Source organism: Engystomops pustulosus, chromosome 1, assembly GCF_040894005.1.
Source record: "Engystomops pustulosus chromosome 1, aEngPut4.maternal, whole genome shotgun sequence".
In the NCBI taxonomy this organism is placed as follows: Eukaryota; Metazoa; Chordata; class Amphibia; order Anura; family Leptodactylidae; genus Engystomops; species Engystomops pustulosus.
In genome coordinates this window covers 12290943-12315117 of record NC_092411.1, presented here as the reverse complement: position 1 = coordinate 12315117, position 24175 = coordinate 12290943, and the positions used below count along the sequence as shown (strand labels likewise).

The following is a 24175-nucleotide window of genomic DNA, read 5'->3' as shown; positions in this document are numbered from 1 at the left end:
ATATAAATATATGAATGGGCCATACAAAAAATATGGTAGATAGTTGTCCCAGATTAAATCAAATCAAAAGACGAGGGGGCACGGTCTCCGTCTGGAGAAAACAAGGTTTAATCCCCGGAGGTTACACAGGGGTTTTTTACTACGTGAACTGCCAATCTGTGGAACAGCCGAGCTCAGGCGCTGGTCACAGCAGGGACAGCAGAGAGCTCAGGCGCTGGTCACAGCAGGGACAGCAGAGAGCTCAGGCGCAGGTCACAGCAGGGACAGCAGAGAGCTCAGGCTCTGGGCACAGCAGGGACAGCAGAGAGCTCAGGCGCTGGTCACAGCAGGGACAGCAGAGAGCTCCAAGAAGGGTCTAGATGCCTTTTTACACCTAAATAACATTGATGGTTATGTTCTATAGAATTGTTTCCCCTAATTCCCTTCCTCATCCAATCCCTTCCCTTCCTTGGTTGAACTTGATGGACCTGTGTATAAACTATGATACTATGAATGACAACCGCTAGGTCTTATTTTCGGGGGATGTCCTTTTGTAGGGGGAACAGGGTAGATCGGAGATATTGTAGTTCTAGATCCTGTGCACCTTATAACAAAAACAAGCAAATCTGTAGGTCTCATCCTGCCCCTCCCACCCAAAAATTTCCAAAAAACATTTTTTCTTTTCCATTATAGGAAGGACACGCGATTGTCTACACAATTTATTGACCAATTTATTCACTAAAACAAATTAAAGAACATATGAGAACAAACGATAAGCCTCGGCGTGAGCGAGGAGTCTGCATCCCCAGCTCCAAGCACTGGCCAACATTCTAACATAGTCATTCTACATTTGGTTTTGTTCCTTCACAGTGGAATTTTTTTTTTTTTTTTTGAAGGGGGGGCAGTTAATAATATAAAAATAGAAGGGACAGAATTTTGCTCATAACATCTAGAAACATCCCTGAGAACACGATTCTGTGACACGTAACGGGCCCAACGCTCCATGTGCAAAAATCTGCGGGGGTAACAAACTATTAATAAATAAAACAAGAAAAAAAATCTTTATCAAAATTTTCTTAGTTTAAAAGTTCTAAATAAAAAATTACCCCTCAAATTTTTCTAATTTTATACTAAAATTAAAATTTAGACTTTTCAATTAAATAAATTACTAAGCATCTATGCCAAGTAGCAGCAGTGGGCGGAGCAGCTATGTCATGATAGGTGGGTGGGATTATGCGCATTCGTGATGGAGGGGGAAGGGTAAAGAATCCCTGCGCATGTGCACTATTCCTAGTGGAGCTGGGGTCAGGATACCTTGCCTCACTGCACATGAGCTCTATGCCTCGTGAGGCCAATACTTCATGCACTCTGCACCTAGTTGAACCAAGGACAGTAAACCTTGCTTCATTGCGCATGCGCACTAATGTTAGTGGAGCGGAGGTCAGTACATCTTCTTTCAATGCACCTAGTGGATCCATCAGTCAGTATACCTTACTTTACTGCGCAAGCACACTGTGCCTAGTGTAGCCCAGGTCAATACATCTTTTTTCACTGTGCATGCATTCAGCAAATAGTGAGACCAAGGTCAGTATACCTTCCTTCCCTGCGCATGCGCACTATGCCTAGTGGAGCCAAGGTCAGTATACCTACCTTCACTGCGCATGCGCACTATGCCTAGTAGAGCCAAGGTCAGTATACCTTCCTTCCCTGCGCATGCGCACTATGCCTAGTGGAGCCAAGGTCAGTATACCTTCCTTCCCTGCGCATGCGCACTATGCCTAGTGGAGCCAAGGTCAGTATACCTTCCTTCCCTGCGCATGCGCACTATGCCTAGTGGAGCCAAGGTCAGTATACCTTCCTTCACTGCACCTTTTTCTAGCCAAAGGTTAATATACCTTGCTTCACTGCGCATGTTCACTATGCCTAGTGGACTGGGGGTCAGTGTAACTTCCTTCACAGCGCATGCGCCCGATTTATTGCTGTGCTATCCAAAGATTATGCTATTTCCTAGCATTTTTACTGGTTCACTGCCAGGATAAAATTAGCTTCTTTTGGAATAAGTTGTCCCTTTTTAAAATGGAATATATATAAAAAAAATATTTTTTTGGTAAATGTGGTGCAAAAATGATAAAAATTCAAAGATTGAATCACAAAACTCTTTTTTTTTTACCCACTTCTATTGATAGTTCATATATAGCTCAGGTCTACCCCTTGGGGTAAAGAAAGAGGGGCATATAGTCCAAGGAACCCCAAGAATATAAAAAAAACCTCACATAATATTCCCTTCTCTAGTGGTGACACTTTTAGGCTCTTTAAAGATGATAAAGTTTGCATCACATTAACAAAAAAAACTAAAAATATTCTGGATATAGCGCCACCTTTGTCCACAGGCCGTGTCTGGTATTGCAGTTCAGTTGACAGAGCCCATGGATACGGGTAAGTCTCTTACATAAGGTGCAGCTGACAATATTGCACTGCAATAAAAACTTCACAATTAAAAAATAAAATCTACATTAATCACACAATGTATACGGAATATAAAATCTGCCGATCTGCTTTCCTTTCCCTCATGCAGGACGTGGACAGGTGCACTGTAGGATCTGTATCCCCTTCTGCAGCACAGGAGATAACTGCTGGACAAGGCACAGGGGGAGGGACAACTTTTTGAAAGTTTTTGAATAAGTGAAGTAGAATTTGTGTTCTTGTTGCTGTATGAAGCTCCGAGGTGGGAGAGGTCAGAACATCTTGAGAGGCTTTGATGCGACCTCAGGCCAGTCATAGATGTCAGGCAGGAAAGAGTCATAGTCCGTGCTCCAGACTTTAGCGCGCACATAAGCGTTCTTATCCATAGGCTCCGGATACTGGAAGGCCATGCCATTCCTATATACAAACTCCATCACCTGGGGGGGAATGTAAAGAGATAATTAATGTTATATACGTATGTAGTGACACCTCCAGCAGAATAGTGAGTGCAGCTCTGGTGTATAATACAGGATGTAACTCAGGATCAGTACAGGATAAGTAATGTCATGTATGTACACAGTGACTGCACCAGCAGCAGAATAGTGAGTGCAGCTCCGGAGTATAATACAGGATGTAACTCAGGATCAGTACAGGATAAGTAATGTCATGTATGTACACAGTGACTGCACCAGCAGCAGAATAGTGAGTGCAGCTCTGGGGTATAATACAGGATGTAACTCAGGATCAGTACAGGATAAGTAATGTCATGTATGTACACAGTGACTGCACCAGCAGCAGAATAGTGAGTGCAGCTCTGGGGTATAATACAGGATGTAACTCAGGATCAGTACAGGATAAGTAATGTCATGTATGTACACAGTGACTGCACCCGCAGCAGAATAGTGAGTGCAGCTCTGGAGTATAATACTGGATGTAACTCAGGATCAGTACAGGATAAGTAATGTCATGTATGTACACAGTGACTGCACCAGCAGCAGAATAGTGAGTGCAGCTCTGGGGTATAATACATGATGTAACTCAGGATCAGTACAGGATAAGTAATGTCATGTATGTACACAGTGACTGCACCAGCAGCAGAATAGTGAGTGCAGCTCTGGAGTATAATACAGGATGTAACTCAGGATCAGTACAGGATAAGTAATGTCATGTATGTACACAGTGACTGCACCAGCAGCAGAATAGTGAGTGCAGCTCTGGGGTATAACACAGGATGTAACTCAGGATCAGTACAGGATAAGTAATGTCATGTATGTACACAGTGTCTGCACCAGCAGCAGATAGTGAGTGCAGCTCTGGGGTATAATACAGGATGTAACTCAGGATCAGTACAGGATAAGTAATGTCATGTATGTACACAGTGACTGCACCAGCAGCAGAATAGTGAGTGCAGCTCTGGAGTATAATACAGGATGTAACTCAGGATCAGTACAGGATAAGTAATGTCATGTATGTACACAGTGACTGCAGCAGGAGCAGAATAGTGAGTGCAGCTCTGGAGTATAATACAGGATGTAACTCGGGATCAGTACAGGATAAGTAATGTCATGTATGTACATAGTGACTGCACCAGCAGCAGAATAGTGAGTGAGGATTACACTTACTTTGACAGCGATACATATGGAGACCTCCCTGATGTTGGACAGTGGTGGGTACAGACGTCCTTGCTCCAGCTCTTCAGGAGTTAACTGTTCTGCGAGAGCCTGGAATAGACAAGTAGCAAGAAAAAAAAAAAAAGATTATGATGAATATAATCTGTTACAACATGTCTACAGGAGAGATAAGCCTGACCTCCGCTATTAGCTATGTGGGTGAATGCTCTCTACTGTTCTCTGTTATCAGGAGAGAGGACGGCTGTAGGCGACAATCTTTTCAAAAAAAGTTACATAAAACAACAATAGAAGTAAATAAGTATCAGCACGTAGAATGCTCCGTCTCTCCTTATCCTTCTGACTCCCTATGATAAAAGAGGAGTCATGACAGATAGATAGGGGAGTGGGAGACGAATCCCAGTGATGGGAAGTTTCTATCTCACCCCAAGTGCTTTATTCCCATCAGTACTTCTCTATAATGTCCTATATGATGCTGCTGAGGCTTCTGATGGAGAGTTATGGAGAAGATTCTCCTGTACTCTCTGTGTGCAGTGTATGGGAGACATTATAATAATTCCTTTACTTATATATCACCTACAGGTGACGCAGCGCTGCACAGAGCTTCCCAAATCAGTTCCCGTCCCCCAAGGGGCTCACAATCTAATCAACCTACCAGTATGTTTTGGAGTGTGGGAGCAAGCCGGAGGACCCGGAGGAAACACACGCAAACTCGGAGAGAACATACAAACTCTTTGCAGATGCTGACCTGGGTGGGATTAGAACCAGGACTCCAGCGCTGCAAGGCTGTAGTCCTAAGCACTGAGCCACCGCGCCGCCCTAATCATAGCAGCCAGTCTCCAGCCACCAGCTCTGAGACAACTCAGAACTACATATAGAGCCTGCGGAGGGGAAAACTGCTACATAAAAGGGAATAAAATGGCCAGACACACTGGACTTGTGATATATGGAACATATAGTAATTGGACCCCTTAAATCGGTGACTGAATGAGGGGCACTGAGAAGTATAGAGCCCCGAGAACAGATACTGCACTTCAAGCCATGGAGACACTTTCCTGGAATGAGTTTGGAATGAGCCCCGGGATAAATGACGCCATCCTGGACGGAATGTGTTACGTGACAGGCGAGCGCCAGGAGACGCTGACTCATAAATTACCTGCACACAGATAACAGCCGCTGCCTAGAGGGTTTCCCCTGTAATAAAGTCATATTACATTACCGGATGCTCAATGACCCCATCACCTTCCGAAAACCCCACCACCCTGGGAACAAAGGGGCTGCAGCTGCACAGACAGACCCCCTGATCAAAAAGTGAAGGCTACCCTATGTAATCACTATAGGAGGAGGGATTAACCCTTTAATGCACACATGAAAACTTTATTTCCAGATTCAAAATTTTGAATTTTAGAAACTTAGGAAAGTTGGGTGACTAACCCTGTTGGAAGTCATACAAGTTATCACCCATCTTTCCTGGCCACAAACAAACTTACAGGAAATCTAGTATCAGAATCCATGATTGTTATCCTTTTCTTCTAAAGTCATCTTTTACAATTACCTCTCATTGAGCAAGAAGAGCTCTTGGGGGGGGGAGGGGGGGGGTTACCAGATTCCCTCTGTACTATAGCCACACAGATATGACACTGTGCATGAGCACTTACCCCTCTCATTGAGATCACATCAGTCAGAGGGAGGGGGGAGTGCGAGACAGTGTAACAGGCAGTGAAGCTGCAGCACAGGCGTGATTTGGTAACACCCCTCAAAGCCCTTTTGGCTCATGAGCATAATTTTAAAAGTTGATGTTAGAAGGAAGGAGGCCATGGATAAGAAATATAAGAAGATACCACAGTCCCGGTGTCTGGATCTATGAGTAATGTCCCTGGGTCATCATGAAGGAAGATTTCCACCATTAGACAATCTCACCTTTGCAGCTTCAAGGAATACACGATCACTTATGTGCCGCACCCCGCTGAGGATCACTGCAAGAGCGACACCTGGTGAGAAAATCAGGACATTACATCATTACAATCGCCAAAAGCAAACAAGAAGAATTTTATCATCAAGAGCCAAATCATTTAAAGACGGCACAATGGGAAGTGCAGACTAAAGCCAAGGAGGAGCAGGGGACAAACTGGATTGGCATCTTAAAAATGTTATTCTTGAGGGAACAAATTTCCTTACATCTCTGATAGATGCCCCCCCCCCCCCCCAACAGGTCAAGGTCATTAGGCATTGAATATGTATTTAAGCTTAGATTGGATGTACAGTACAGTTTTTGTAATACAACATAAAATAATTAGCATAGTTTGGGGCTCATGTGGTGCCCATCGCGGTACCCACCAGCTTCTAACAAAAAAAATAATAATTCAGTAATAAAAATATTAAGGTCATCATATAAATTGTATAAATGTCTAAAAGGAAAATGCTTAATGGACACAATGGGGCAGATTTACTTACCCGGTCCGTTCGCGATCCAGCGGCGCGTTCTCTGCAGTGGATTCGGGTCCGGCCGGAATTCACTAAGGTAGTTCCTCCGCCGTCCACCAGGTGGCGCTGATGCTCTGACGTTCCCTGAGGTCCGCTGGAATGCCCTGAAATTCACCGGCCTATACCTGGTGAATGTAAGTGCAAGTTTCGCTACACTTTTTTTTTTTTTTTAAAAGCGGCGTTATTTCCGAATCTGTCGGGTTTTCGTTAGGCCACGCCCCCTCGATTTACGTCGCGTGTATGCCGGTGCGCCAAAATTCGATCGCGTGCGCCAAAATCCCGGGGCAATACAAGGAAAATCGGCGCAAATCGGATATATTCGGGTAACACGTCAGGAAAAAGCGAATCGGGCCCTTAGTAAATGACCCCCAATTTTTTGCACATGTTCTTTACAGGTAAAAAGTAAAAAACATCAAGAACATGAAGGATCCCACTGCCCCATCACGGAAGGGACTTGTAGTGTTTTGTTTGAATTTGGGTGAAGAAACCGGTCTATGGCTTAAGTCAGGTTAGATGAGCCTCGTGCAGATTATATAAATCTTATGGGTGGCTTGGCTCGATATGTGAACACCACAGAATTACAAGGGGCAAGGCCAGCAGTGGAGTCGGCTGGCATGGGGTATTCCTGCCCTGTGAACGCCATATAGCCTGCGACCACCCAAGCCTGAATGGTTGCCGGCTGCTACAGTGTATAACTGAACACCAGCCCAAACGGCTTCCGGATGTATCCAGTGGTGCCGCGGGGGGGATGCATCATACTCCAGTGCACAATTTGCAGACAAATGATAAAATTCCTCCATAGATTCTACTAATGTAAGTTATGTGCATTCATTTGAGTACAATCTACCCAAGAAATAGATAATATAATCTCTATATGGTCTTAAAATACAAAAAATCCCTAATAATTATCATCTCATTTTCATTCCCACTCCCATTTTTAACATCAGCAAGTTGGTACCGCCATGGGCACGCGCTTCATCCCAAGCTATGCTAGTCTTGTTAATGTCATATTGGGAAAGGTATAGGATTGTTATGTATAGTTATACCATTCATTCTCTCACCTGGGAATATATAGGCATTGTTTCCCTGTCCGGGCTTAAAGGTGCGTCCATCACTTAAAGCCACGGTTTCGAATGGGCTGCCGCTTGCAAAAAGACAGCGTCCCTAGAAAATAATAGGCAATAATTGTAAAAATCTTGATCTGATGTCACGGTTGATAACTGCTGCTTAGGACGCGATAATGAACACACACCTCCGTCCAGGTATAGGCTTCCTCCGCCGTACACTCAGCCTTTGTAGTAGGATTACTAAGAGCGAAGATGACGGGCCTCTCGTTAATAGCACTCATTGCTTTAATTACATCCTCTGTGAAGAGACGGCCGGCTCCAGCTACACCTACACAGGAAAATATAGCTATGTTTAAAATAGGAGGCCTAGACATTATATCCTAAAGCATATGCATCTCCTGAAATACTCTGCGCTGCTGGAGTCCCTGCTTTACTAACTACTGTATGGTCTTTTCCCCTCTTTGAATCATAATCCGACTCATTCGGTTTAGATTAGACCGAATAAGAAGAGAGAATAGAGAGTGGAGATCACAAACCTATAATTGCAGTCGGCTTCAGAACATTCACAGCATCCAGGAAGCTTTTCACCGACTGATCGGGAGGAAGGTGTGCAAAAGACTCCTGGTTACCGTCTGCTCCCTCATCGCGGCCCTAAAATGGACAAAATAATTATATGGAGAGTTCTTAAGCCAAGAATATAACTACTATAATACTGCCCCCTATGTACAAGAATATAACTACTATAATACTGCCCCCTATGTACAAGAATATAACTACTATAATACTGCCCCCTATGTACAGGAATATAACTACTATAATACTGCCACCTATGTATAATAATATAACTACTATAATACTGCTCCCTATGTACAGGAATATAACTACTATAATACTGCCCCCTATGTACAAGAATATAACTACTATAATACTGCCCCCTATGTACAAGAATATAACTACTATAATACTGCCCCCTATGTACAAGAATATAACTACTATAATACTGCCCCCTATGTACAGGAATATAACTACTATAATACTGCCACCTATGTATAATAATATAACTACTATAATACTGCTCCCTATGTACAGGAATATAACTACTATAATACTGCCCCCTATGTACAAGAATATAACTACTATAATACTGCCCCCTATGTACAAGAATATAACTACTATAATACTGCCCCCTATGTACAAGAATATAACTACTATAATACTGCCCCCTATGTACAGGAATATAACTACTATAATACTGCCACCTATGTATAATAATATAACTACTATAATACTGCTCCCTATGTACAGGAATATAACTACTATAATACTGCCCCCTATGTACAAGAATATAACTACTATAATACTGCCCCCTATGTACAAGAATATAACTACTATAATACTGCTCCCTATGTACAAGAATATAACTACTATAATACTGCCCCCTATGTACAGGAATATAACTACTATAATACTGCCCCCTATGTACAAGAATATAACTACTATAATACTGCCCCCTATGTACAAGAATATAACTACTATAATACTGCCCCCTATGTACAAGAATATAACTACTATAATACTGCTCCCTATGTACAAGAATATAACTACTATAATACTGCCCCCTATGTACAGGAATATAACTACTATAATACTGCCCCCTATGTATAAGAATATAACTACTATAATACTACCCCCTATGTACAGGAATATAACTACTATAATACTGCTCCCTATGTACAAGAATATAACTACTATAATACTGCCCCCTATGTACAAGAATATAACTACTATAATACTGCCCCCTATGTACAGGGATATAACTAATATAATACTGCCCCCTATGTACAGGAATATAACTACTATAATACTACCCCCTATGTACAGGAATATAACTACTATAATACTGCCCCCTATGTATAAGAATATAACTACTATAATACTGCCCCCTAGGTAGTAGAATATAACTACTATAATACTTCCCCTATGTACAGGAATATAACTACTATAATACTGCCCCCTATGTACAAGAATATGACTACTATAATACTGCCCCCTATGTACAAGAATATAACTACTATAATACTGCCCCCTATGTACAGGAATATAACTACTATAATACTGCCCCCTATGTACACGAATATAACTACTATAATACTGCCCCCTATGTACAGGAATATAACTACTATAATACTGCCCCCTATGTACAGGAATATAACTACTATAATACTGCCCCCTATGTACACGAATATAACTACTATAATACTGCCCCCAATGTACACGAATATAACTACTATAATACTGCCCCCTATGTACAGGAATATAACTACTATAATACTGCCCCCCTATGTACAGGAATATAACTACTATAATACTGACCCCTATGTACAAGAATATAACTACTATAATACTGCCCCCTATGTACAAGAATATAACTACTATAATACTGCCCCCTATGTACAAGAATATAACTACTATAATACTGCCTCCTATGTACAAGAATATAACTACTATAATACTGCCCCCTATGTACAGGAATATAACTACTATAATACTGCCCCCTATGTACAGGAATATAACTACTATAATACTGCCCCCTATGTACAAGAATATAACTACTATAATACTGCTCCCTATGTACAAGAATATAACTACTATAATACTGCCCCCTATGTACAAGAATATAACTACTATAATACTGCCCCCTATGTACAAGAATATAAGTGCTATAATACTCTTTGTGTACCTGCACTAGTAATCCAAACTTGTCGAACATCCAGATCTTCTCTCGTGCGGCTTCTGCTGAGATCCCGTTCTCCATCATGGCCATGACTATCAGGTTGGCGATGCCCAGGGCGGCCTGTACAGAGGAAATACAGAAAATGAATAGATGAGCCACAAAAACAAGCGATTCCCTGCGGAATTCTCCACTGCAACTTCTATCCTAGATTACTGGATGTTCATACAACAATCTAGAAAATGTAACAGTCAACATCCATGAGGAAGAAAGTCTAGTACATAGTAACAGATCTGCTGCTGCGTCATAGTCACAGGAGCCAATGATACTTTCTTCACCACTTTCTGTGTAGACTCCGGACTAAAGGGAATGTTACTGACCATATACATATATGTAATACACTAATATACAGACCTCTCCTGCTCCAAGGAAGAGAACTTTCTGCTCTGTGATGGGTTTTCCAAGAACCTCCTGAGTTGCGAGGAGTCCGGCCAGCGCCACCGAGGCCGTACCTGAGTAATGATACAAATTGGTAACATCAGTAGATGTATACAAGCTACACACACACCTGACACATATGTATCTCTTCATCATCTCCAGAGATCTCCCGGGCTCTGTGCTGCCTCTGCTGGTTACTTGCTGTACATACACTTATTGGATATGGCTCCCATTGACTTAAATGAGAGGTGTAGAATATGTGAGCAGAGAGCTCCCCCTGCTGGTGGCTACAAGCAACATAAATGTGATTACTATGGTTGTGTTTGATGTGCCATCCGTCTTATACACGGTTTATAAAATGTTGATATGTGGAGTATCTTATACATGGGCGGGGTTTGCATTTATGCATTTTTTTTTACCCACAATCCTTTGCAATGCCCCCCTTTCGTTCCCAGCTCATACCTTGAATGTCATCATTGAAAGTGCAGTATTTCTCCCGATACTTTCGCAGGAATCTGAAGGCATTGTGGTTCCCAAAGTCTTCAAACTGGATGAGAGTATTCTGGCCATATCTGGGAAACAGAAGCGAGGAATTAGCAGCCATAGGAATTTAAAGGGATTGTCCAGGGAATATATGGTCTGCCCCAACGAGTCAGAGCTTCACTTATGTGACTGGGGACTGGATTCATGCTAATGTACTGAAGACATCCAGACCCCCCAGTCACAGCAAGGTCTCCCAAGTTGCCAAACACCACATGAGCATCTCCGATTATATTTGGAATATTTTAGGGGACAAAATAAAAATCATAAATCCAGCCCCTGGTCATATGAAGCCAAGAATATCTGGAGGGGTTTTCCAGGGGCAAATGCATTATTGAGCAGCTGCAGTGACTGGAGGGGCTGGATTTCTTCAGTAAATGAACGTGAATACAGATCCCCGATCACATAAGGTCATGAACTCTGACCCTTGGGAGTGACCCATGAAGTTGTAGCATCACATTAGAACGTGGCGACCTATTCAGACATTGTCCACCTCCGGGAACCGTACCAGTAGCTACAAATGCTTGGAAGCCCCGATTCTGGTTTATATTCACACATGGGGGGCCGGGGGGGTCGGATTTTACCAAAATATCAATACGAGTCTAAGGAGTCAATTTAGTGCTGGCTAAATATTTTAAAGCCACAACTGTAATGTGAACATAGCCCTATTATTTCACATTTTGCCTCATCAATATAAGGTATTTCTGAAGTACAAGCAAAATACAGTAAATACAGTAATATTTCCTTAAAAAATTATAATAAGAATTATTACCTATCTGTAACAGCATCCATGAACTCATCAATGAGGGCATCATAAAGCTGAGTCCGGTCTCTCTTCTGGTAAAGACCCATGTAAAACGGATCCTTCAACAATGACTATAAAATGTAACAATACAGAAATGTAGGGATCAGTACAGGATAAGTAATGTCATGTATGTACAGTGACTTCACCAGCAGCAGAATAGTGAGTGCAGCTCTGGAGTATAATACAGGATGTAACTCAGGATCAGTACAGGATAAGTAATGTCATGTATGTATACAGTGACTGCACCAGCAGCAGAATAGTGAGTGCAGCTCTGGGGTATAATACAGGATGTAACTCAGGATCAGTACAGGATACGTAATGTCATGTATGTACACAGTGACTGCACCAGCAGCAGAATAGTGACTGCAGCTCTGGGGTATAATACAGGATGTAACTCAGGATCAGTACAGGATAAGTAATGTCATGTATGTGCACAGTGACTGCACCAGCAGCAGAATAGTGAGTGCAGCTCTGGGGTATAATACAGGATGTAACTCAGGATCAGTACAGGATAAGTAATGTCATGTATGTGCACAGTGACTGCACCAGCAGCAGAATAGTGAGTGCAGCTCTGGAGTATAATACAGGATGTAACTCAGGATCAGTACAGGATAAGTAATGTCATGTATGTACACAGTGACTGCACCAGCAGCAGAATAGTGAGTGCAGCTCTGGAGTATAATACAGGATGTAACTCAGGATCAGTACAGGATAAGTAATGTCATGTATGTACACAGTGACTGCACCAGCAGCAGAATAGTGAGTGCAGCTCTGGAGTATAATACAGGATGTAACTCAGGATCAGTACAGGATAAGTAATGTCATGTATGTACACAGTGACTGCACCAGCAGCAGAATAGTGAGTGCAGCTCTGGAGTATAATACAGGATGTAACTCAGGATCAGTACAGGATAAGTAATGTCATGTATGTACACAGTGACTGCACCAGCAGAATAGTGAGTGCAGCTCTGGAGTATAATACAGGATGTAACTCAGGATCAGTACAGGATAAGTAATGTCATGTATATATTTTTCCTCTAAAGACATTATATCATATGAAATCTTACCGGATTGTCTGTGCCAACGTCGATGACCACTGGGAGGCACTTCTGAGGTCGGATACCTGCACATGCGGTATACAGACACAATTTTCCTACAGGAATTCCCATCCCATACACCCCAAGGTCACCAAGTCCCAGTATTCTCTCTCCATCGGTTACAACAACTGCCTGCAAAAGAGAAAAAAGAAAACTTTCAAGCTCTCTGCTTGCTGTCAGTGAAAGAAAACCGTATTCATTGTATCCAGCAGCTGAAAATCTGACCACTCAGCTGACAAACTGCAACACTTTTTAAAGGGATATTCCCACAAAGACAAGACTCTTATATGTTCTCAGGATAACAAAATGACACAATTCTCCAATTCACTGTTATTAACAAAAAAATACAGCATTTCACAGATATAAGTCCAAACTGTCTCTATCAGTCCTGGTGTACACTATATCAGTTTCCCCCAAACACGACCCAGTACCTTCTCACTTAGGGTCGGGTGGCCGCCAACTTGGAGTTCTGTGTGACAGCATGCAGATGAAATTTCTGTCTCTGCTGTGAGCCTGTAGCCCCGCCCCTTGCACGGAGCTCAGAGGCAATCACTGATAACAAGCTACAAGGAGATAAGTGATCCGGGGGGGAAAGGGGAGGCAGGCACATATCTGTGAGATATAGCAGAGCTCACACTGTAACAAGCTACAAGGAGATAAGTGATCTGGGGGAAGGGGGAGGCAGGCACATGTCAGTGAGATGTAGCAGGGCTCACTGTGTAACAAGCTATAAGGAGATAAATGATCCGGGGGAAGGGGGAGGCAGACACAGATCTGTGAGAACACAGATGTAGTGGTGCTGTGTGTGTAATAGGCATCTAATTGATCTCATGCATCTCTGATATGTCTCATCTCTCTCTATGTGTTAGTACAATGTCACAAGGCAGATGAAAGTGTATATACACCTTGTACCCCGATAATATAACCACATTGTCACCCCACTGAACTAGGTGGATAATAATGTGTCTGCTTAGGAGTGATAGGATTTAAAATTGTTATAAAAACAAGTAAAATTGTAAAGCAAGGGGTTAAAAATGATCTCTTTATTGTGTTAACATCCCTAGGGGGTTGAGATGTGAGAATTTTTTTCGTGGGAAAACCCCTTTAACTAGACAGACAAATCTCTTAGCTGAATTGCCTGGACCCGAGGTTGATAAATGTGCACTCTACTGATACATTGTAACAAACTATCAAGTCAGGAGGAAGATACAATGTTCCTATCCACTGACAGCAAGCGGAAAAGGGAAACATGGTGTGTAAACAGTTTCTGTCAATATAAAATGAAGACTCTCATTACCTTCACATCGTTCTCCGGCCAGTTATCCAGGATGGATCGGATGTGCCCTTTATCATGGATGGAAATGTACAGACCCCTGGAGGAATAGATAACAGTATGACGTATGGACTCACCTCCCATCACTCTATAATCATCCCAGAATCTGGTACATTTCATGACATATTTGTACAGGAATCTGAGCCCCTTCTGCACTTCACAAAGACGGCTAAATTATCATTTTCTGGCGGCCTGTAGGGGGAGCTTTAGAGCCTCCACTGCTCCCATTGAATTCAATCATATATCAGTATGTAGTTTACACTTTGGTGGAGAATGCGGGCAAAACTTTGTCAATATGTAAGTTTTTTCATATAGCGTATAATACAAAGTAAGGGCATCTGATGTGAAATCCCTTTAATTGTAGCCCGAGTGTTTAGGAAAACAGAGATCCTTAGGTCCTATAAGTAGTAGAATGTAATAGTGTTCATAGCTAAAGTAAATGGAGCAGTAACCGCTCATATCTATTCACAAAAGGGACTCAGAGACCCCGATTTACATGATCCCTTTGGGTCCTAGAAGTCCTATTTGCATCCCATAAGACACAATGTTGGAATTCTTCCTTACTTGGGTCTCCGAAATATATGGCCGTACTGAGAGCAGGCGAGTCCGACGGTGGGGGTGTAGACGATGGGCATCAGCCGCTCTATGTCATCCAGTAATATCCTGTAGAAGAGCTTCTCGTTTCTCTCCTGGATGCCCATGATGTAGATGTACCTGCAGAGGAGGACACCGACAGGTGAAGAGAGGAGCACACGCAACGCAGACGCAACGCAGACAGCAGCATCAAAGAGCCGGAGATTGTAACAAAGCTCAAAGATTGCGAGGACAAACCTTAGAGGAAATGTAGCAGCAGCGACTGTATGAAGCAGTAGACTGTGTTAGGTGTTGTCCCTGGAGAGACATGTAATCAGACCTTTGTGTTTGTTGTTAGTAGCAGCAGGACTGTGAAATATGAATATGTTTCAGGAGTGTTCTAAAGGGAATGTCCTCACACAGCTGTGCCCTGGGCATTGAACTGCTGCACAGTCTCTGACCTCTGTCTTGAGTAAATGTTGCTGTAGGTATTTAGTTAAAAATACTACAGTCATTCAAACCAGAAAGAGGGCAGCTGTGCATTGAATAATAAACAACTGTTCACAGTCCTGCAGCTACTAACATACATCAAATTGTGACTTCACGTCTCTCCAGGGACACTGCTGTGCACTGTGCAGCCGTAATTAGGTATTGTCCCTGGAGAGATGCATAATCATACCTTTGTGTGTATGGTTAGTAACAGCAGAATTGTGAAATATGGATTTATATTCTAGGATTGTAGAAAAGACCACTGGGTTGTGTGTCCTTACACTGCTGTGCTCTTAGGTCTCTGAGCAGCTACACAGCCCTTCCTTCTGCTGTGTTTTAGTCAGCTCAATGTAAAGAGCCAAGGGCACAGCAGTGTGAGAATACATCCCCACTTATCTACAACCCTAAAATATTAATCCATATTTCACAGTCCTGCTGCTACTCACAACATACACAAAGGTCTGATTACACTTCCCTCCAGGGACAATACCTAACAGTGGTTACAGAGCTCAGCAGTGTGAACACATCATCCAGTGCACTTGGAGAATCTACAATCCTGGAATATAAATGCATATTTCACAGTCCTGCTGCTACTAACAACAGATTCCCTTACAGGGACTGATCACCTGTTATGCCCAATATTAAACCCCTTACACTTATACATTCTCCTATTCTGCATATGGTGGCCACTGCTTGAGTGTAATACCATAAGCATTAAAAAAAATGTTATTAATTTTCGTACTTTTGTAGGGGATCGTCCATTTTACTGAGGTTCCTGTGAAATCTGGCAGCCTGGATATCCTGGGTCTCGATTTTGGAAGGCAAGAGCCCTTGTAGGCCGAGGATCTGTCTTTCTTGTAAAGTGAAGGCCATTCCCTAAAAACAAAATGGCATCAAATAGTTAACTCATAGATACATGTAAGACGGGGTCCGGAGCACCAGAGAAGGTGGGTGCTCCGTGGGTGGCCCCAAGGGGTGGATTATAATGCAGGCGTTTTGGCCGGTAGCCGGGGACCCAAGCCTTCTGGGGGTCCATGGCCACCCAAAGCACCCACCAAATTTTATACTGAGTAGGACTTTACGCATAAAATCCTAATGCATCTGTTCCATATTAGGACCTTCGAAGGTCCTCCGAAAAGTCCTGAAAAAACAGACAGAAAGCAGCAGAAGGGACACATCCTCCAATCCCCAAGACGCTGATTCTAGGACCAGATGTAGGAAGTGATTCCAGACTTGTAGGGGCTATAATATTCATACATCTTAGAGCCCATGGTGGTCTTAATCCCCCCCTGGATGGCACCATGGCATGGCAAAGGGCAGGGCTGTGTGGCTGGTGCCCGGCGAGGGGGTGGTAAGGCTGTTAATGGAGAGTCAGAACTAGATCCACATTCAGGACCGGAGCAGTTTTGGTAGTTTCGGCTTCTCACCTTGTTAGTCCTCGGATTTAGCAGCAGCGCCTTCCCCTTTTCTTTGGTGTGAACGGCGCGATGGGCCAGGGCGCAGGACCTCACCACGACTCGCAATTTGGACAACATGATGGAAACTTAAACCTATAAATAAGACTGAATATTAGTGACCGGGAAGCAAAAGGTTAAAAATCCCCTGTATAGAAGACATATAATGGGAGAGATGTAGCAGAGCTGACCGTGCGCACAGTGTAGGCTCAGTGTCCTCACTATCCAAATCCAAAGATGTTGCCGAATAATAAAACCTCGAGACACGGAGGACAAATCCAGCACTGCTACATCTGACACACACTCGTCTCTGCTACACATCATCAGAACACGGATACACAATTACAGCTGCAGCAGCAGAGATTCCTTAAGACGTCGCAGAACTTTGTCCTCGCTTTACTGCTCCGTTACATTAAATATTAAGTAAACTTTGTATCGACGGTTAATAATCTCCCAGATTAGGAGACAAAGGAGGTTCTGAAGCAGCTGGGGCACCGTACCGTGTAATACAACGCTCATTGAGGGCATTTTTGGGCTAAGCATGCAAAAGAGGTTCTGCAGCAGTTCAGACTTTTAATGATTCAAGTGAATGTTCCCTTGCTCTAAGAGGTTCTGCAGAAGAATGTAATGCAGCAGAAGGGTTAGTATACACTAAAAATGCAGCTGCAGAACCTCTTTTTAGAGAGGAGGTATCACAAGGGGGCGCCACCGGCAGTAACATGGTATATACTGTGATAATGTCCCCATCTGGTCACACAGCGATCTGGGTCGTGACTAGAACATCAGGTTCTGCCGAGTTATTTTTTAACTGGGTGAGGCTGGTACAAGGCAAGATAAAATACAGGGTTGGCACACGTGGACGCCACACCCTGGCACTGCCACGCCCATCTGTGGTGCCCCCTATACACCATTGGCACTGCCTGCTGGGCACAGAAGATCCGGACATATAGTCCTGGTTCTGAGCCCCCATTGATCTCCATAAAAAGGGAAACCTGCCAACAGGTAAACAGCTCCACCTCACCGCACAGCAGAGCTGAGGTAGTGGAACGCACCCACTGCCACCTAATACATAAACCTGAGGTCAGAGGAGGACAATGACACTACACAGACACACAGCCGCCTCACCAGCGACATCCGGGGACAAGTGAAGATCCTCTGTATGGGCTTAGATACATAGAGTCATCAGACTATATCACACACAAGGGGCTTAGATACACAAGTCCGGAGACAGTATCACACTAGACAGAGACAAAGCATCAGCGGACAGTATTGGACTGGCCCATATACAAATACTTGGCCCTCTGTATTATACATGTTTGGCTTAGATACATATAGTTAGATACATATTTTATAGGCTGCACCATGTACAATAAAGAGAGATAAGCCTCAGTATACAGCAGCACGTTTAGATACACTGGCTGAGCAGAGGCTTAGATATGAATCAGCAGCAGACTGTATCACACACGATGGACCTAGATACATCATATCAGCAGGTGGTATCACACATGACAGACCTGGATACATTGGCTTCCGAAACAGTTTCACACGATGGACCTAGATACATCAGCCCAGTACACAGTATAGCTCCGCAGAATGTATCCGACACAAAAGGCTTAGATACACACTCAGCAGACAGGACTGCATTAGTATTATAAGAAAGTATCAGGCTCAATATAACACATAATACTACACCAGCAGACCGTATCACACAGGCTAGCTTAGATACAAAGACTTTGAGAGACAAAGGCGACAGATGGCTAATGGAGAGGAAGAGGCTGACACCTGTCACAGGTCACCGCTCATATAACCTGATCTCCTTTGAGGGCAATGTATAAGTATCTAATGTATCCCCCACCTTAAAGGGGATGTCCAATTAAGAAAACCCACTTACCCTAAGGGTGCGTTCACACGTTCAGTTTTTCAGATGCAGTTTTTGAAGTCAAAAGCAGGTGGGTGAGATATCATTTAGAGAAGCTCCTCCTCATTTTTTAATCCAATCCCGGTTTGGACATCAAAAACTGCATCTGAAAAACTGAACGTGTGAACGCACCCTTAGGGTAAGTGGGTTTTCTTAATTGGACACTAATATTTGCTATCCTGATGTAATGGTAGTCCCGTAGAGAGTCTCCCACTCTGAAGGACCCGTCCCATCCTGGATCCTACACACAACCCATTGATATGAACGGACACAGTGTAATACTTTGTTTCGCCAGTGGTGGCGCTGCAGTAAAACCCTTCCTGCAATGTTCTTCTTCAGATCACAGCTCATCTCTGGGGCTCCCAGTACTGAACTTATTGCTCAAGGACATAGAGGTTGTCCAAGTGGAGAATCCCTTTAAATCAGTAATAGACGGATCAGTATCTGCATTCATCTCTTTATATTCATAGCTCCGGATCCTGGTGGCGCCGGTTCTGTAAGGTGCAGGCAGGATCCGGTTCTACTTGCCTTGTCAGACTTAACCTTCCCAGGGTGACAGGGAACAGAAACCAGCAGTGTCAGGACCGGGGCAGCGCTATATCAGCGGATGTGTCCTGATGAGCCCTTTAATAGACTGCAGCAGGCGAGTCACATGGACGCCGCTTCCTGATCAATGAAACCTCACGCCACGTGTGTGCCAGGACGTGCCCGCAGCCTGAGAGACTGCATCAATATCCATTAGGAGCCATAAACACAATGTAATACATAATGCAGTGTTCATCCAGAGCTGCCTGTTTCACACAGTTTGGTAAGTGAGTTAATAGGATCACAGAACTGTAATATAAACTGCACATGAAGATACAGAGACATCGGCTCAAAATCCAGGATAGATATGGCCGTACACAACAACGTCAGACCATTAAAGGCAATGTCTCGGCAGTGGTGGCCACGTAGACTGCAGCCAGTCCTCACACTGCTGGGCTCTGTGCTCTCTGCACCCATTGTTAGATGTTGTCTCTGGATAGATGTGCAATTACAACTTTGTGTATGATGGTAGTAGCAGCAGGACTGTGAAATTTATGTTCCAAGATTGTACTAGGGGTGTGCCCTCACACAGCTGTGCCTTGGGCATGAACTGCTGCACAATTGCTCACTTCTGTCTTGAGTAAATGCTGTAGTCAGTTTTAGTTAATTACCTCAAACAAACCAGAGAGGAGGGACTGTGGAGTAGCTCAAGGCACAGAGCACAGCAGAGTGAGGATAGTATTCAGCTACATTTGGAGAAGCAACAATCCTAGAATGCTGACCCATTGTTCACAGTCCTGCAGCTACTAACATACACAAAGGTACAATTACACATCTCTCCAGGCAACACCCAACAATGCCTGCAGAGAACTAAGAGTAGTGTGAGTACAACCCCCCCCCCCCATTGTAATTGGAGAAGTTATAATATTAATATTTCACAGTCCTGCTGCTGCTAACACATACAAAGGTCTGATTACACATCTCTCCAGGGACAATACCCAAGGCTGCTCTGCAGAGAGCAAAGAGGACAGCAGTGTGAGGACACTCCCCCAGTGCACTAGGAGAAGCTACAATCCTGGAATATAAATCCATATCTCACAGTCCTGCTGTTATTATACACAAATGTCTGATTACACATCTCTCCAGGGACAATACCTAAAACTGCTCTGCATGGTTTGTTTAATGAAAAAGTGGAGATGGAGTGTAAGCTCTTGGGGATAGGGCCCTAAAACCTTCCAGGTGTCAGGATACACACTGCTAGTCCCTGCAGATTACACCTCAGTAATCCCAGATCTATAGTGACAGGGTGACCTGGATACTAAACATTTCTCCTATAGAATAGTCATTCCAAGGAATGCGGGAAGAAGAAACCCCCGGAGGTTCTGATGGAGACACAGACGTAGCAGTGCTGTCCTGGCACAGATTTCACATTGGGAGCAGCTTTCAATTAATGGAAATCTTCCATCAGATTCCATCGTGACAATCCAGGGACATTACTCATAGATCCAGGCACCGGGACTGTGGTATCTTCTTATATTTCTTACCCATGGTCTCCTCCCTTCTAAAATCAACTTTTATAATAATGCTAATGAGCTACAAGTACTAGGGGACGAGTTACTAGAGATCCTCCGTGCTGCAATATCACAGACTGTTACACTGTGCATGAGCACTTCTACCTGCCACTGTGTAAGATTATGTCAGACAGAGGGAGGGGGAAGTGTTGAGGGAACAGAGGAGGAAGAGTGTAACGCCCCATGAAGCTGCAGCACAGAGGGGCTCTGGTAACACCATCAAGTGCCCGTTAGGCTCATACTCGTAATTATAAAAGTTGATTTTAGAAGGAAGGAGGCCATGGATAACAAATATAAGAAGATCCCACAGTCCCGGTGCCTGGATCTATGAGTAATGTCCCTGGGTCATCAGGATGGATTGTGATTGTACATTTCCTTTAAGCCTCTGATTGAGGTGATATCAATATATGACATAGTCGGCTCTGCTACATCTGTAATGTACTTTCTAGTTGTCATTAGCAATTATTTTCCTCCTATCCTGCAAACAGGCAAGAATAATGGATCCTGCTTCCAATACCCTGAGGTCTGCTTTCACATTGTGCGTTTTGAGACGCAATCCGAAAGCCTCCCCCGTGATCACATGTTGGGGTAACATTGGGTTTCCATTGCGTTTAGCAAGATTCATCATGTGATCATGGTTGAAGCCTTTGGATTGTGTCTCAGAATTAACACGGCTTCAGGCTGGCGGCACACCTGGCGTTTTGAACCCATTTTTGGGCCGTTTTTAAGCAGTTCGTTAAAAAACGCATGCGTTTTTTGAAAACGCATCTGTTTTTGACCGGTTTTACCAATTATCCTAATTAAAACTAGTCAAAAACAGATGCGTTTTGAAAAAACGCATGCGTTTTTTAACGGACTGCTTAAAAACGGCCCAAAAATGGGTTCAAAACGCCACGTGTGCCGCCGGCCTAAGAACTGAATACTGAAGACTTTGGGCCCAAAAACTGATTTTCATGTTCTGGTTCTGAAGCTGTAGTACAAATCCGAGCTCCAGATATACTACAACCTGATAACCCCATCCATGTCATGTGACCCTGTGATGTCAGCACTGATCTATTATCAGATGATCCCTGACTATAAGCCGCAGTGGATTTCCATCCAGCAGAAACAGAACCGACTGACGGCAATTTGGAGACTCTGACGCTTAAAATTTTAAGAGGAAATAGTCTTTAACACACATTCTAAAATCGCTGCAGCAAAGAATTTTGCGTGCGGCCCCATGACAACTCTGCTGGGACAGCACATCCCTGTCTTGCGAAACAGCGGTCGGTGGGTAAGGAAGTGAAGCTTCAAGTAGGAGAGGTACAAGACATAAAAGAACATTAGAGAATCGCATAAATAGCGATTCCCAAATCCTGCCAACTTAGGAACATACAGGGCAGCAGCATCCCTGGTGATGTGGTGGACAGCTCCTGCCCTGGTGGGCTGCATACACATTATATGAACCCCCATATACCCTGTGACCCATGGGGACCCCCCCATGTCCCAAATAGTATCACTTATATAGGCATGATGGGAGTAGTAGTTTTGGAATAGTTGATGCACCTGCTCATTTATACTCATGGAGAGAAGCTTTTTTAGGTCAGTATATAGGGTCACCAGAGGTCAGGGGTCGCTGGTGTCAGCACCAGTCAGTGTTGGGGGCGGCAGCTGGAGGGGCGGCTTTATTTTTTACAATCAGGATTGCACAATTCTCTATAGAACGAGGCAGATGTGACGGGATAAACACAAGCAGATGGTGGAATACAGGAAGCTCCGCAGCACCAGGACTGCAAGTCCCAGGATGTGCACGGTCCTCAGGACTGGGGTCCCATGATGAGGGGCAGATGGCAGCGCCCCCTATATGATGGGGAGTGTAGAACTGCAAGGATTCTTACCAGATCAATCCACAAGATGTAAACTAGAGCGTTAGATGCACTGGCTTAGAAGATAGTATCACACAGGCAAGGCTTAGATACATTAACTTGCAGGTAGTATTGCACACACAATAGGCTTAGATACAGAGACTACAGACAGTATCACTCTCAATATGTTTAGATGCATCAGCTCAGACTCAGGAGACTGTTATACATGTTAAGCTTAGATACATCAGCTCAGCAGATCATATCACATGATGGGCAGAAATACAGAGACTGCAGACTGTATCACTCACACTAGGCTTAGATTTAGATGCATGGGTACAACAAATAAATATTACACATATTAAGCTTAGATACATCAGTTTGGTAAATAATATTCCACATGATGTGCTTAGATACACAGCAAACATCACACATGGCAGATCTGGATATACGGACTCAGCAGAAGGCATCACATAGATAGGCTTAGATACAGGCTCCACAAGCTGTACCACATGCAATAGGGTTAGAGACACAGGCTCAGCACACAGTATCACACACTTAGGCTTAGATACACCGGCTGCACATGAGGTACCACACACCAGTTGGTTAGAGACACAAACTCAGCACACAGTATCACACACTTTGACTTAGATACATTAGAAGCACATGGGGTACCACACACCAGAGGGTTAGACTCACATGCTCAGCACACAGTATCACACACTTAGGCTTAGATACAAAGGCTGCACATGGGGTACCACACATCAGAGGGTTAGACACACAGTATCACATACTTAGGCTTAGATACGTTGGCAGCACATGTGGTACCACACACCAGAGGGTTAGAGACACAGGCTTAGCACACAGTATCACACACTTATGCTTAGATACACTGGCTGCACATGGGGTACCACACACGCGCAGAACACAGTATCACTTACTGTAACCCCCAGCACCACCTCTGACCTCCTGCGTGGCGTGCTGGGACTTCTAGTCCCCCAGGTTATGAGGGATGTAGCTGTGGTCCTGTGTGTGGATACACTAAGGGCCCCCATCAGGATCAGTATCTGGAGCCCCCCAGTTCTGTCTCTTACCTGTAGTCGGGGGTGTCGCACCTGGGAGCACCGGGATGAGCGGGGATCCAGTCTGTACCGGCAGCTGCACTGAGGAGCCAGGATGGAGCAACAAGGAAGGAGTTAAGGGGCGGGGCCTCCACGCTCGCCGCTGATTGGTTCTAAT

At 43.8% G+C, this 24175-nt stretch overlaps 1 protein-coding gene across 1 annotated transcript; it reads right to left on the bottom strand.

Moving 5' to 3' along the window:
• Window positions 1-696: 696 nt before the first annotated feature.
• Window positions 697-24167, bottom strand: ME2 (malic enzyme 2). Its single transcript, XM_072133315.1, has 16 exons — window positions 24031-24167; window positions 17055-17177; window positions 16370-16503; window positions 15130-15279; window positions 14530-14605; window positions 13203-13364; window positions 12103-12206; window positions 11253-11362; window positions 10767-10864; window positions 10362-10475; window positions 8158-8272; window positions 7807-7949; window positions 7616-7718; window positions 5991-6061; window positions 4065-4163; window positions 697-2879 (listed from the first exon to the last, which is right to left on the bottom strand). The coding sequence occupies exons 2-16, from the start codon at window positions 17160-17162 to the stop codon at window positions 2715-2717; spliced, it is 1752 nt and encodes a 583-aa protein (XP_071989416.1). The 5' UTR covers window positions 17163-17177; window positions 24031-24167; the 3' UTR covers window positions 697-2714.
• Window positions 24168-24175: the final 8 nt, after the last annotated feature.

Coding starts and splice junctions, on each gene's coding strand:
- ME2 (XM_072133315.1), bottom strand. CDS start 17,162: ATGTTGTCCAAATTGCGAGTCGTGGTGAGGTCCTGCGCCCTGGCCCAT. Junction 16,504..17,054: donor TAAATCCGAGGACTAACAAG/GTGAGAAGCCGA, acceptor TTTTGTTTTTAG/GGAATGGCCTTCACTTTACA. Junction 15,280..16,369: donor ATGGACGATCCCCTACAAAA/GTACGAAAATTA, acceptor CCTCCTCTGCAG/GTACATCTACATCATGGGCA.